Genomic DNA, 13,868 nt, shown 5'->3' on the forward strand with positions numbered 1-13,868 from the left:
AACCCTTAGTCATACAGAAGAAGATGGCCTTACATTATGGTACATAGATGCAGGGCCAGTTTTAGGCAAAGTGGGGCCCTAGGCAAAGTTTAAAATGGGGCTCCAAATGCAAACATATTGCACATCATACAGAAGCATTTCGGTTGTTTTTACAAGCGCTGAGTTCAGGCCGCTAAATGCGTTTGATCGACAATACTGAAGTTGTTCAACGCTTGTTTCCCGGCCTCTTTCCACCAGCTGAGGAATAATGATGGGACAGAACGATCACTAATAGATCACTAACAGATCACCATACAGTATCATGTTATCAGCAGCACATCTACTGTTTACACCAGCGATGTGCTGCTGAGAACAATGATTTTTGTTCCAGCAAAAACAATCTGAATATGCAGCATTTTGCTTGTTTAGTATAATACACCCCATACTCCTCCATATATTATAATGTGCGCCACAGTCCTCCATATTGTAAAATGCACACCCCATAGTCCTCCATATAATATAATGTGCCCCATAGTCCTCCATATAGTATAATACACTCCTCATAGTCCTCCATATAGTATTATACACTTCACATAGTCCTCCATATAGTATACACTCCTCCATAGTCCTACATATAGTATTATACACTCCTCATAGTCCTCCATATATTAAAATATACTCCTCAGTCCTCCATATAGCATAATACACTCCTCACAGTGCTCCATATAGTATAATGCACCGCCATAGTCATCCATGTTGTACAATTCACTTCCCATAGTATAATGCACATCATAGTTCTTCATATAGTATAATGTATTCCCCCATAGTCCTCGATACAGTATAATCCAGCCCACATATTGTATAATGAAGCCACCCCACAGAGTATAATGTAACCTCCCCATAGAATATAATGCAGCCCCCCATACAGTATAATGTAGCCCCCTCATAGAGTTTGATGCAATCACCCCTCATAGAATATAAATATAATACAGCCCCCCCATAGAATATAATGTAGCCCCGAACAGGATATAATACAGCCCACCTCCCATAGAATATAATGTAGCCCCATCAAAGAGTATGATGCAATCATCCCACATAAAATCTAATAAAGCCCCCCACAGAATATAATGCAGCCCCCCATAGTATATAACACAGCCTCTTCCATAGAATATAATAAACCCACATAGTATATAGCACAGCCCACATAGTAGTATATAGCACAGCCCACAAAGTAGAATATAGCACAGCCACGTTGTATATAGCACAGCCCACACAGTAGTATATATAGCACAGCCCACACAGTAGTATAAAGCACTGCCCACACAGTAGTATACAGCACTGCCCACAGAGTAGTATACAGCACTGCCCACAGAGTAGTATACAGCACTGCCCACAGAGTAGTATACAGCACTGCCCACACAGTAGTATACAGCACTGCCCACACAGTAGTATACAGCACTGCCCACACAGTAGTATACAGCACTGCCCACACAGTAGTATACAGCACTGCCCACACAGTAGTATACAGCACTGCCCACACAGTAATATACAGCACTGCCCACACAGTAGTATACAGCACTGCCCACACAGTAATATACAGTACTGCCCACACAGTAGTATACAGCACTGCCCACACAGTAGTATATGGCACTGCCCACACAGTAATATACGGCACTGCCCACACAGTAGTATACGGCACAGCCCACACAGTAGTATACAGTACTGCTCACACAGCAGTATGCAGCACTGCCCACACAGCAGTATGCAGCACTGCCCACACAGCAGTATGCAGCACTGCCCACACAGCAGTATGCAGCACTGCCCACACAGTAGTATGCAGCACTGCCCACACAGTAGTATGCAGCACTGCCCACACAGTAGTATGCAGCACTGCCCACACAGTAGTATGCAGCACAACCCACAGCCCCCCTTCCCTCCCCTCCTCTCCCATCCCGAGAATAGCCAGTTAAAAAAAAAACCAAGCTCCTCACCTCTCCTCATGCCCGCGCTGCTCCCTGCTCCTGTGTCGGCGACTGTCGCCGCACTGCCTGGCACACAGTGAGTGCGCGATGACGTGTACCCGCAGTGTCAGAGGCAGAGCAGGGAATGATGGGAGAGGGAGCGTCAGGTGATGCTCTCTCCTTCATCATTGCTTTGAACTGTACCGGCAGACGCCGGTATTGTTCAATGCGGCGGGAGAGTCAGCGCTGGCATCAGGCGGGCCCCACTGCCTCACAGGGGCCCCATAGCGGCTGCGTGACTTGCCGCTAGCTGGGGGAGCGGGGTCCCAGCCAGCTGGCTGGTCTGCCTGCCCCTAACACCGGCCCTGCATAGATGGTTATGTGGATAAAGCATACAACCAGCTTGGGTAAAGGGGAGATGGCCAGGATCTAATGCGTCGATCCATATGGCAGGGGGAGTAGCAGCCTGTCACAGCTTCCAAAACCTGTGGAATCATGTGGCTGCTTCTCTATTTAGGGGTGGAGTGTCTTGGGTAAAAGAAACCAATAAGTTAACCTTTTAGTTTAGTTTTTTTTGTGCTTCTGAGCAACTTCTGTAAAGGGATCAAGTCATGAGGATTTTACAGCTACATGGCATGTATGCACAGGCACTTTCATGCTGATTATTTCCATACCTTGATTGTTGAAAGCAGTTTTTTTTAGCTTCAGATATCCAGCATTGAAATCATATGCAAATGAGCTGCATTGCTTTTGGGGCAGGGAACATTGCACTTGCAGCTCTCATGCTCTTCCTCCCTGTCTTTTGTCTGCCTCCTGTATCTGTTTGTAGAGTATATAACACTGGTCAACAGCATTTTTGGTGCCAAAGATATTTCATCGAATTTAGGGTATTTTTGGGGTGCTGATTCTGAATATGTCATCAGTTTTGCCAGATTGGCTCAAGTTTTTGAGATTTTTGGTATCTTATTTATAGCACTTGTTGGTAAATGCGACGCATCATCTCATTAATTTCTTTGGATTAGTACTTGAACTGAGCAGTTCTCAATATAGTTTTGTGTTAATTAGTGTTCTAAAAGTTTGTTCATAGCTTGATTTTTGCACTAACTTTATGTTGTTGTCTGTTTTCCAGTGAAAAGCATGAACTCATCAAGAAGAAGTTGTCTTAACGATCCAGACTCATTCTGTTACATTTGTGGTGAATACACACTGCCAAAACATAGAAGAAACATAACAGACTTCGTAAAAAAAGTGTATTTTGCCTATTTTGGGGTTATGCTTGGGGACCAAGACAAGTTTTGGGCACCACACATAGTGTGCAAAGCATGTATCGAATTATTACGAAAATGGAGCAAAGGACAAAGAAAAAGCTTCAAATTTGGTGTTCCAATGGTGTGGAGAGAGCCAAAAAATCATCATGATGACTGTTATTTATGGTAAACACAGGTACAGGCACATCTTCACAATGAGGGACAGGCCTTCTTGCAGATTCCATGTTTCTCCCATTTTCGTTTCTTATGCTTATTGAATCCTTGCACTTGCACTGCACAGAAATAACAGTCATCATGATGATTTTTTGGCTCTCTCCACACCATTGGAACACCAATGTGTGGTGCCCAAAACTTGTCTTGGTCCCCAAGCATAACCCCAAAATAGGCAAAATACACTTTTTTTACGAAGTCTGTTATGTTTCTTCTATGTTTTGGCAGTGTGTATTCACCACAAATGTAACAGAATGAGTCTGGATCGTTAAGACAACTTCTTCTTGATGAGTTCATGCTTTTCACGGGAAAACAGAGAACAACATAAAGTTAGTGCAAAAATCAAGCTATGAACAAACTTTTAGAACACTAATTAACACAAAACTATATTGAGCTGCTCAGTTCAAGTACTAATCCAAAGAAATTAATGAGATGATGCGTCGCATTTACCAACAAGTGCTATAAATAAGATACCAAAAATGTCAAAAACTTGAGCCAATCTGGCAAAACTGATAGCATATTCAGAATCAGCACCCCAAAAATACCCCAAATTCATTAAAATATTTTGGACACCAGAAAAATTTTTTTTTTTTGTTGACCTGTGTAATCATTTGAACGAGTGCAGTGATTATATACTATATTGATTATGGGACCATCGACTCCGTTCACTAGCACCGTCATATCCATAAGAATCGAGTACTAGCCTTCTGCCTTTTTCCTGTATCTGATTGACTGGTCACTCTCATTTCAATGTTTTGTCCGACACAAGGTAGCATTCAAACCAAGCCAAAATGTTATGGAAAGGGTAATAGCACGAGTGATAGATCACCTACCTATAGTGACCAATCACCCCCATAAAAAACTACATTTTGAAATTTTCTTAGTGCAATTTTTTTTACCCAGCAGGATGATCGAATTGTCATATATAGTGGATATTAGAAGTCCATGACCCCTGTTAAAATGTCAGGTTTTTTCATGTAAAAAAAAAATCATGCCAAGAATCGTTTCGGAACTTTTTTCACCTTTTATTGTTGCCTATAATGTGTTCAATGCAATTGAAAAATAAACTGAGAATGCGGAGTAAATGAGAAGAGCTGCACTTGCCAAACTTTTTGCAGCTTTAAAAAGTCCTCTATTCCATTAATTTCATGTGGACGATGTTCGGCTGTGTGCAGGTGGGTTGGCAAGTTATGCGGGGGAAAACATGGACTACAGCCGTTTTGTGTCTATCTGGTGCTTGTACAGGTCCATTGCAAACCCACTTGCACAGCGCCGAATATCGTCCACACGAAATGGAATAAAGGACTTTTTAAAGCGGCAAGGGTTTGGTGAGTGCTGCTCTTCTCATTTCCTGCACAATCTATGTATTTCTAATCTCTGCACATGCACCACCATAATTTATCCTGTCTGAAGTTGACTCAGTCTGATGCTATAAAGATACGAACCCATGCGTCTAGTAACTGGTGCCAACACACCTCCATTCTACATTGTTATTGAAAAATAAACTGAAATTTTATTTGCTTTTTGGAAAAAGAATATTCATGAACTAAATTAATGTGGTTGCATAAATATGCGCAAACTAATTCTTTGTTGAAGTACCCTTTGAATTTGACAGCATTCAGTGTTTTTGGTTAGCAGTCAATCAGGATGGCACAGCTAGAATTGGCAATCTTTGACAATTATAAGAGGTTGTTCACATTTTTGCAACCACAGTATTTTAATTTTCCCCCTTAAAATTATATTTGTTTCTCGATTGAATTGTATAGGTTACGGATGATGTTAAAGGTGGAAAGAGTTCTGAAATGTATTCTTTTTGGTGTGTCAACGTTTTATATCCACTATGTTTTAATTAGAGATATATATTTCTTTTTTTGTCATCTATGGCATATCCACTGAATGTGTCACAAATTTCTGATTAGGGTCCCATGCACGAACGCCTTCGTCTGTGATAACTGCCTTATCCGCTTAGTGAGAGGAGGTGCCATATGCAGGTGGGGAATGAACAAAGTTGTGGAGGTACAAGTGCACTGGTCGTTTCATTCACTACTATAAGAGTTATGGAAAAAGTGGCGCAACTGTGCCCAGCTGTTTTAACATAACATTCATAGAAGTGAATGAAAAGAACCATTCGCATGTGCGCCTACCTATGAAATCATTTTCCAGCTGTACATGGTGACCACAAATGTCCAAGGTGAAGATACCCCTTCAATGTCTATTTATAAAATGCTTTAACATTTTCTTAACTACTTTGATATATTTCATGAAAGCGATCTGAAGGTTTTTATGATTTATCCTATGTCTGTTTTTGTTCATCCAGGTATTGCATCTATGACCGTCCCAGTATACATTGCAGAAGCCGCCCCACCGCATTTGAGAGGAAGATTGGTCACCATTAACACCCTCTTCATCACAGGCGGACAGTTCTTTGCAGCCGTTGTGGATGGTGCTTTTAGTTACCTTCCCAGAGATGGATGGAGGTTCGTAATGAAATAGAATTGCTCAAAAGGTTAATAATTCTCTCTAATATTGAATTTTCGGAAGAACTGTGAATATATTTGTGCATGTTAATGCCATTTACTCTTGGATACCCTTATTTTGATTCTGATCGCCTGCAGCAGGGATTCTCCAGAGGAATCTGGATTTGCTAGACCTTTGGTGACCCTAGGCTTGCAGTGATTAGTATGCGTGAGCATCAGCGATTCTCCAGGTAGGCATGTTTAAAAAGCTACAGAATAAGATCTGAGTGGCTATAACCTGTGGAATAAAATTGCACTTATGATTTCTTAAAGGGAACCTGTCTCCCCCCAACCAGGCGTTTGTAACTAAAGGAGCTACCTTGTGCAGCTCTAGTGCTGCATTCTGACAAGGTGGCTCTTTTAGTTCGGGTCCCTGGCACTGCTGAAAGAATTGGTCTTGAAATTTGTTCCTCATACCGTGAAATCGCCAGAGAGGCAGGCCTTTCCCCCCTAATCCGGATGCCTCACAGCCGTCAATCATGGCCTCTGCGCGCCGGGCGCAGCCTCCTTTTCCTTCATCAATGTCCCCAGCACCTGCACTGTAAGTTCGAAGGGCAGCGCAACTGCGCATGCCTGAAAAAAAAAATAACAGCGCAGGCGCCTGGGACGATAATGAAGGAAGAGGAGGTGGTGTGCAGAGGCCATGATTGACGGCTGTGAGGCATCTGGATTCGGGGGGAAAGGCCTGCCTCTCTTGCTATTTCACGGTATGAGGAACAAATTTCAAAACCGATTCTTTCAGCAGTGCCAGAGACCCGAACTAAAAGAGCCACCTTGTCAGAATGCAGCATTAGTGCTGCACAAGGTGGCTCTTTTAGTTCCTAACACCTGGGGGGGTGACAGGTTCCCTTTAACTTTTATTGTGGTTTTCATAAGTAAACCCAAACTAGTACTTTCATGGCACATTGTGGTCAGTTTACCACATTTTTTATAAAAGTCATTTAGCAGTTTACTGTCTGCCATAGCAAATGAAAGTCATAGCTCATAAATGTGCCCTGGCAGACAATTGATTTTTAAGATTTTATTTTAGGATACAGAGACAGCTCATGTTCCATGCACTGGAGCTCTGGCTACAAATGGGTTCTAGAAATAGTCACTGAATGTTTCCACTGCTATTTTTACGTTTGTCCTTTGAACATTAGTTGTGTGTTTGGAATTTGATGTGAACTTATGCAGGTTCTGTGTAGTAAGTAATATGTATTTGTGTGTGTACATACATATATGATGGTGTTTGTGGTATAGGTTAAACTGGAGGCTTTTCAACAAAATATCACTTATATTTATGTCAAAGGTCGTGTCCCTGCCTTTGTGGGCTCCCACACTGAGACCACTTCTCTCCCCACAGCCGCACATGAAGACTGATTTAATTTGCTCCGCCCGCGGCTGTTAACCAGTTGAATCTCGCTGTCAATCACTGAGAGCGGAATTTAACACGCTCCCGCCGGGAGCGCGTCATTCATCCCGCCCACTGGCACTCTTGTTACACGGCTCACTGATGGGTTGTTATGACAGCTGGGGGTCTGCTGAAGATCCCCCTTATCTGTCATTACTATCGTCTTGTGAAAGCCGGCCTGTGGCATGATTTCTGCTATGCTGAAGCACTGCTATGTATAGCACAGGTGATTGGACGATTGCAACTTTAAGACTTTAAGTCTCCTAAGGGGACTATTAAATTCAGGGAAATGTAAAAAAAAAAAAAAAGTTTAAAAAATATGAAAACAATACAAGTTCACCCCCCTTATACTATGTTAAAAATAAAACAAAAAAATACACATTTGGTATCACTGCAATCAGAAATGTTCGATCTGTCAAAATAGAAATTAAATTAATCAGATTGGTAAACTGCATAATGAGAAAGAGTTCAAAATGCCAGAGATGTGTTTTTCTTGAATTTTCTCCACGACCGCACCACAGGAGGTTGCTTTCCTATCTTAATTAGGAACAGGAAACAGACATTTAAATAGCCTCTCCCCTCTTTCCATCCTCAGATTTTTTTCTGTCTCTAGGTGCACGAAGACGTTTCCTGGGGTGCTATGGCCGACAAACAGTCACTCTGTGTTTAGTACCTACTAATACTGTACCTGGGCAGCCTGGGATTGATCGCGCTGCCTTCCTCACTCACATGTATGCTGCTCCCGTGCCTGCTGCTATGGGACCACATCATTCTCTTTTGCCGTGTGACAATGCTGGTGGTAGGCGGGGTCCTCCTGTAGTTCTTAAGTCTGTATCTGCTTTGTCCTCCGCCGCTGTCTTTAGTGTGGTACACTCATGCAGGAAGTGACGCAAGCCGCTGGAGTGGGCGCATGACCTCACGTCCGGTTGCATCTCATGGTCTTTCGGTGGGAAATTTGAATTTGGGAGCATCCAGACTGCATCTAGGCACTGAATCATGGCAGGACCTGTGCGGATGGAGGAGAACTCTCATCCTTTTAGATGGGAGTGGCAAGTCACGGTCTCTCTACTATAATTAACGCTGACTGAAGATACCTTAAGGTAGAACTAAGGTTCTAATATGGAGTGTGTCTTCCCCTAGAGCAGGGGTCACCAACCTTTCTTACCTTGAGAGACACATTCCGCTATGAAAGTTGGTCGAGAGCCACAATGCAGATAGTCATAGAAAAACCTAGAGAAGGCACAAATAACATGCAGATTTTCACTTTCACTCTATCCTTATGTATTTTACATTATTGTTATGCAAATTGAACTCTAGTGCCACCTATTGGAAGTAGCAATCTTAACAATCCCATAAGATGCTTCATATATTATTGGCCCCATATACTGCTCCATATGTAATTGGCCCCATATACTGCTCCATATGGAATTGGCCCCATATACTGCTCCATATGGAATTGGCCCCATATACTGCTTCATATGGAATTGGCCCCATAAGGTGCTCCATATTAAATTGGCCCCATAAGATGCTCCCTATAGAATTGGCCCCATAAGATGCTCCCTATACAATTGGCCCCATAAGATGCTCCCTATTAAATTGGCCCCATAAGATGCTCCCTATTAAATTGGCCACATAAGATGCTCCCTATTACATTTGCCCCATAAGATGCTCCCTATTAAATTTGCCCCATAAGATGCTCCCTATAGAATTGGCCCCATAAGATGCTCCATATTAAATTGGCCCCATAAGATGTTCCATATTAAATTGGCCCCATAAGATGCTCCCTATATTACTGGCCCCATAAGATGCTCCCTATATTACTGGCCCCATAGGATGCTCCCTATATTACTGGCCCCATAGGATGCTCCCTATATTACTGGCCCCATAGGATGCTCCCTATATTACTGGCCCCATAAGATGCTCCCTATATTACTGGCCCCATAGGATGCTCCCTATATTACTGGCCCCATAGGATGCTCCCTATATTACTGGCCCCATAGGATGCGCCCTATATTACTGGCCCCATAAGATGCTCCCTATATCACTGGCCCCATGATCCCTTGGCATCCAGTACAGAGCAGTATGGACATGTGTAAGTGGTCCACAGCATACAGATCCAGCACAGCTCCGTGTACCAGGGTGCTGCAGATCAGCCCCATCCATTTCATTAGGAGCGGAGCTGCAGAGCCGAAGAATGGCCTCTACACTGTATTCAGAGCTGTTCCCTGATGTGGAGCCCCCACTAATATCCTTTCCTAAGGATATGGCACCACTGAGCAATAAGGAGACCTGCGGCCATGTAATAACAGTATAATATATAATCGCAGGTAGCTGTGGAAGGACAGAAGCCGGCACCACACACACCATTGGTAGCTCTGTTGTAGCTGACATATGCCGTCACGTTGTGAGAGGTGAGGCAGCGGCCAGTGCAGATTCTTGTGAGTTACCTCCTTTAAGAACTGTTCAAACTGCTCATGCAACTCCTCCTTAGACAGCCGGTGAGACATGGCTCCTCTATGCAGATATTACACTGCGGTCAGGAACAGCCCCACCATAAGACCAACCGTGAAGAAGTAGAGCCGGAAGCCTCACAGAAGAGGCCCGCGTCACTTCACGTCAGGAACACCGGGCGAAACAACATAATCGGCGCGGGACAGGTAACCGGGACAACGCATCCCTGCCGTTCGTGTTCCCGCCCACTGTAGTTGAGGAACATCCAATCGCTCGTCTCCGCGCAACCACCAATAGCAACACGGAAGTCATGGGCTTCCTGTAAGCAAGAAGAAGACTGGGGAGAGATGATTGGCTGGAAGCCGTAGGCCTTGTGGGTGACGGTTGGGTTAATGTCAAATGGAGCTTCTCCTGAGAGGCGTCACGGGAAGAGGCGAGGCCTTACAAATAGCGCTCCCGCGCCGCTGTACAGTCCCTAGGGACTTTTTTTCTGTGATCGTCGGTGAGCCACATGTCAGGGGCAGGCGAGCCACATGTGGCTCGCGAGCTATGGGTTGGGGACCCCTGCCCTAGAGCTACATCTGCAGAGCCCGGCTTAAACCCAGGCAAAGTGAGTATTCTAGCTATTGGTCAGGCCCTCTACTATTTTTTTTTCTAGGGCGACAAAGATCCTTCGCCAAAGGCTAAAAGTAATAATACAGATTGCAAATGTGCCATTTGTAATAAAAACTTCCATCTTTGCATAAAAACAGTTATACCATTGGTGCATGGAAAAGATTGAGGAGCAGAGGAAAAGGTAAATTAGGTAATTGGAGTTGCCTCAAAGGAGGAAGAAGAAATATTTTTCAGAACCAACGTTATAAAAGACAATGCCGAGCAAGTATGAAGCAGAATTTCAAGGTTTCTTCCACAGTGACAGAAGATATTGGCAGATCAGACAATTCTGTAATCTGTCAGATGGGGACAAAAATAGAGTTCTCCTCTTACCCCCACAAAAGCTGGAGGTAACATCTCTGCCATCACTAAGGGTACCGTCTCACATAACGATTTACCAACGATCACGACCAGCGATACGACCTGGCCGTGATCGTTGGTAAGTGGTTGTGTGGTCGCTGGAGAGCTGTCACACAGTCAGCTCTCCAGCGACCAACGATGCCGAAGGCCCCGGGTAACCAGGGTAAACATCGGGTTACTAAGCGCAGGGCCGCGCTTAGTAACCCGATGTTTACCGTGGTTACCAGCGTAAAAAAACAAACAAACAGTACATACTTACATTCCGGTGTCTGTCCCCCGGCGTTCTGCTTCTCTCCACTGTGTCTGTGCCAGCCGGAAAGCACAGCGGTGACGTCACCGCTGTGCTCGCTTTCCGGCCGGCGCTCACAGTGCAGAGAAGCAGAACGCCGGGGGACAGACACCGGAATGTAAGTATGTACTGTTTTTTTTTTTTTTTACTTTTACGCTGGTAACCACGGTAAACATCGGGTTACTAAGCGCGGCCCTGCGCTTAGTAACCCGATGTTTACCCTGGTTACAAGCGAACGCATCGCTGGATCGCTGTCACACACAACGATCCAGCGATGACAGCGGGAGATCCAGCGATGAAAGAAAGTTCCAAACGATCTGCTACGACGTACGATTCTCAGCGGGGTCCCTGATCGCTGCTGCGTGTCAGACACTGCGATATCGTATGGATATCGCTGGAACGTCACGGATCGTACCGTCGTAGCGACAAAAGTGCCACTGTGAGACGGTACCCTAAGGTTACAGAAGATCCTAATCTCAGGACTCCAAGACATGAAGGCATGGGGAGTAATTTCTTCAGTTCCAAATCTGTAACAGGACAAAGGCTATTATTCCCGTTTATTTCTGATAAGAAAACCAAATGGGGCCTACATAATTATCATAAACCTAACAAGCTTAAATTTTTATCATTACATACAAAAGGTTCAAAATTAAATCTTTAAGATCCACAGTCCCATTAATAGGCAGAGAATTCGTCATGGCAACTATCGACCTACAGGATGCTTATCACATTCCCATACATCTAACGTATGGAAGATTTCTAAGGTTTGCAGTCACGCAAGGACAGGAAGTTCTTCATTTTCACTTAAATGTCCTTCTTTCTGGTATTTCCTCAGCTCCTCGAATATTCACAAAAAAAAAACTGACTGAAAAAGTCTCCCTAGGGGTTCTAGCACAATCTCGAGATCAAACCTCTTCTCTTCCAATACCCAAACAGTTACATATATGATTCAATGATCCAAGATTTATGCTCTCAGGAACTGCAAAACGGTGTCTATGATCTGTGAAATATTTCCCGGATCCGTACATTCCTCAACCAAGATCTGCAAAACCCTTGTCCATGCACTCCTCTCCCACCTTGACTACTGCAAACTCGTACTTTGTGGCCTCCCTTCTAACACTCTCGCACCCCTCAAATCAATTCTAAACTCTGCTGCCTGACTAATCCATGTATACACCCTTATATTCCCTGGCCTCTCCCCTCTGTCAATCCCTTTACTGGATCCCCATTACCCAGAGACCCCAGTTCAAAACCCTAACCATAACATACAAAACCATCCACAACCTGTCTCCTCCATACATCTGTGACCTAGCCTCCCGGTACTTACCTGCCTGCAACCTACGATCCTCACAAGATCTCCTTCTCTACTCCCTTCTTATCTCCTCACATTTGCATACAAGATTTCTCCCGTGCATCTCCCTTACTCTGGAACTCTGTACCACAACATATCAGACTCTCGCTACCATGGAAACCTTCAAAAGGAGCCTGAAGACCTACCTTGTCCGACAGTCCTACAACCTGAAGTAACCACCAAACTGCTGCATGACCAGCTCTACCCTCACCTACTGTAGCTTCATCAATCTCTTATTGATTGTGAGCCCTCGCAGGAAGGGTCCTCTCTCCTCCTGTACCCGTTGTGACTTGTATTCTTTAAGTTTATTGTACTTGGTTTTTTATTATTTATACCCCTTTTCACATGTAAAGCATCATGGAATAAATGGTGCTATAATAATAATATGCAGTGTCAGTCCTGGGCTCTGTGACCTAAAGCATTCAGGAAGTTTCTTGGGATCATATTTCATCCTTTCACTTTGGGACAGATCTCCAGGTTCACTCAGCAGAAGGATCCACCAGCCCCATCAAGTAAAGGTGTCACTGGGATGGTGGCTCAGCCAGGAAAATCTGGCAAAAGGAACATCCTAAACTCAACATCTCATATTATCAGTAACAACAGATGCCAGCAAGAAGTGTTGGGGAGCTGTTATTTTTCACGTAGCTTTCTAAGGTGTCTAGTCGAAAGACATGGACTGGCAATCTTCAAACGTCAGATAAATAAGAGCTGTAGAATGAACCCTAAGATCAGCAAAATCTTTACTGCAGGGAATTCATGTCAGGTTTTATTCAGACAATATGATCACACAGGCTCACTTACAACATCAGGAGATCACAAAATTTGGGAACCTGCAGAAGGTCTCGGCAAGAATCTGTGTTTAGGCAGAACAACAGCTCCTGTCCTTGTCGGCCCTTCATCTAAAAGGTTCCAAAAATATTCCTAAGCAGAACAGATTTAGATATGGGAGAATGAATACCGAAATTTCTTAAATGCTGACCAACAAATTGGGTATCCAGAAATAGACCTTTTGGTGACTCATCAAAACTCGAAAGTGGGTCCATATTTCTTCCTGAATCCGAACAATACTGTGACAAAGGTAGATCCTTTTGCCCACTCTTGAAGGTTCAGGTTGGAGTAAGTGTTTCCTCCAACTCCCTTGTTACCAAGGACATTGTAAAGAATCAGAAAAGAGAAAGTCAAAGCCATTCTTATAGCACCTCTACATGGCCAAAAAGAAGTTGGTTTTGGGGCATTGAACATCCTGAAGGTGGGGGATCCTCTAATCCTTCCTCCGAACTATGACATCCTGCATCAAGACCAATATATCATCCAGCCCCCCAGAGTCTGTGCTTGGCAGCTTGGCTTCTGAAGCCTCAAACCTGAAAGCTAGAGGCTTCTCTGACACCACATTACATATTATATTATTATTAACTGTTTTCAGCTCGAACTCGAGC

The 13,868-nt window shown here is 43.9% G+C and overlaps 1 protein-coding gene and 1 long non-coding RNA gene across 2 annotated transcripts in view; one reads left to right on the top strand and one right to left on the bottom strand.

The window, feature by feature from the left end:
• The window catches only part of LOC143775987 (uncharacterized), a 50,996-nt gene extending 40,957 nt beyond the window's left edge, over nt 1–10,039 (bottom strand). Inside the window, exons 1-2 of the long non-coding RNA XR_013215749.1 lie at nt 9,775–10,039; nt 8,493–8,557 (exon numbers count right to left, since the gene is read on the bottom strand). This is a non-coding gene — a long non-coding RNA (uncharacterized LOC143775987). The remainder of the gene's footprint in view (nt 1–8,492; nt 8,558–9,774) is intronic.
• SLC2A13 (solute carrier family 2 member 13) overlaps nt 1–13,868 on the top strand; it is a 340,922-nt gene that overhangs the window by 85,556 nt on the left and 241,498 nt on the right. Inside the window, exon 2 of the mRNA XM_077264817.1 lies at nt 5,736–5,895. Within this exon, the coding sequence (XP_077120932.1) occupies nt 5,736–5,895 (160 nt within the window). The remainder of the gene's footprint in view (nt 1–5,735; nt 5,896–13,868) is intronic.

This window comes from Ranitomeya variabilis, chromosome 5 (assembly GCF_051348905.1).
Source record: "Ranitomeya variabilis isolate aRanVar5 chromosome 5, aRanVar5.hap1, whole genome shotgun sequence".
NCBI lineage: Eukaryota > Metazoa > Chordata > Amphibia > Anura > Dendrobatidae > Ranitomeya > Ranitomeya variabilis.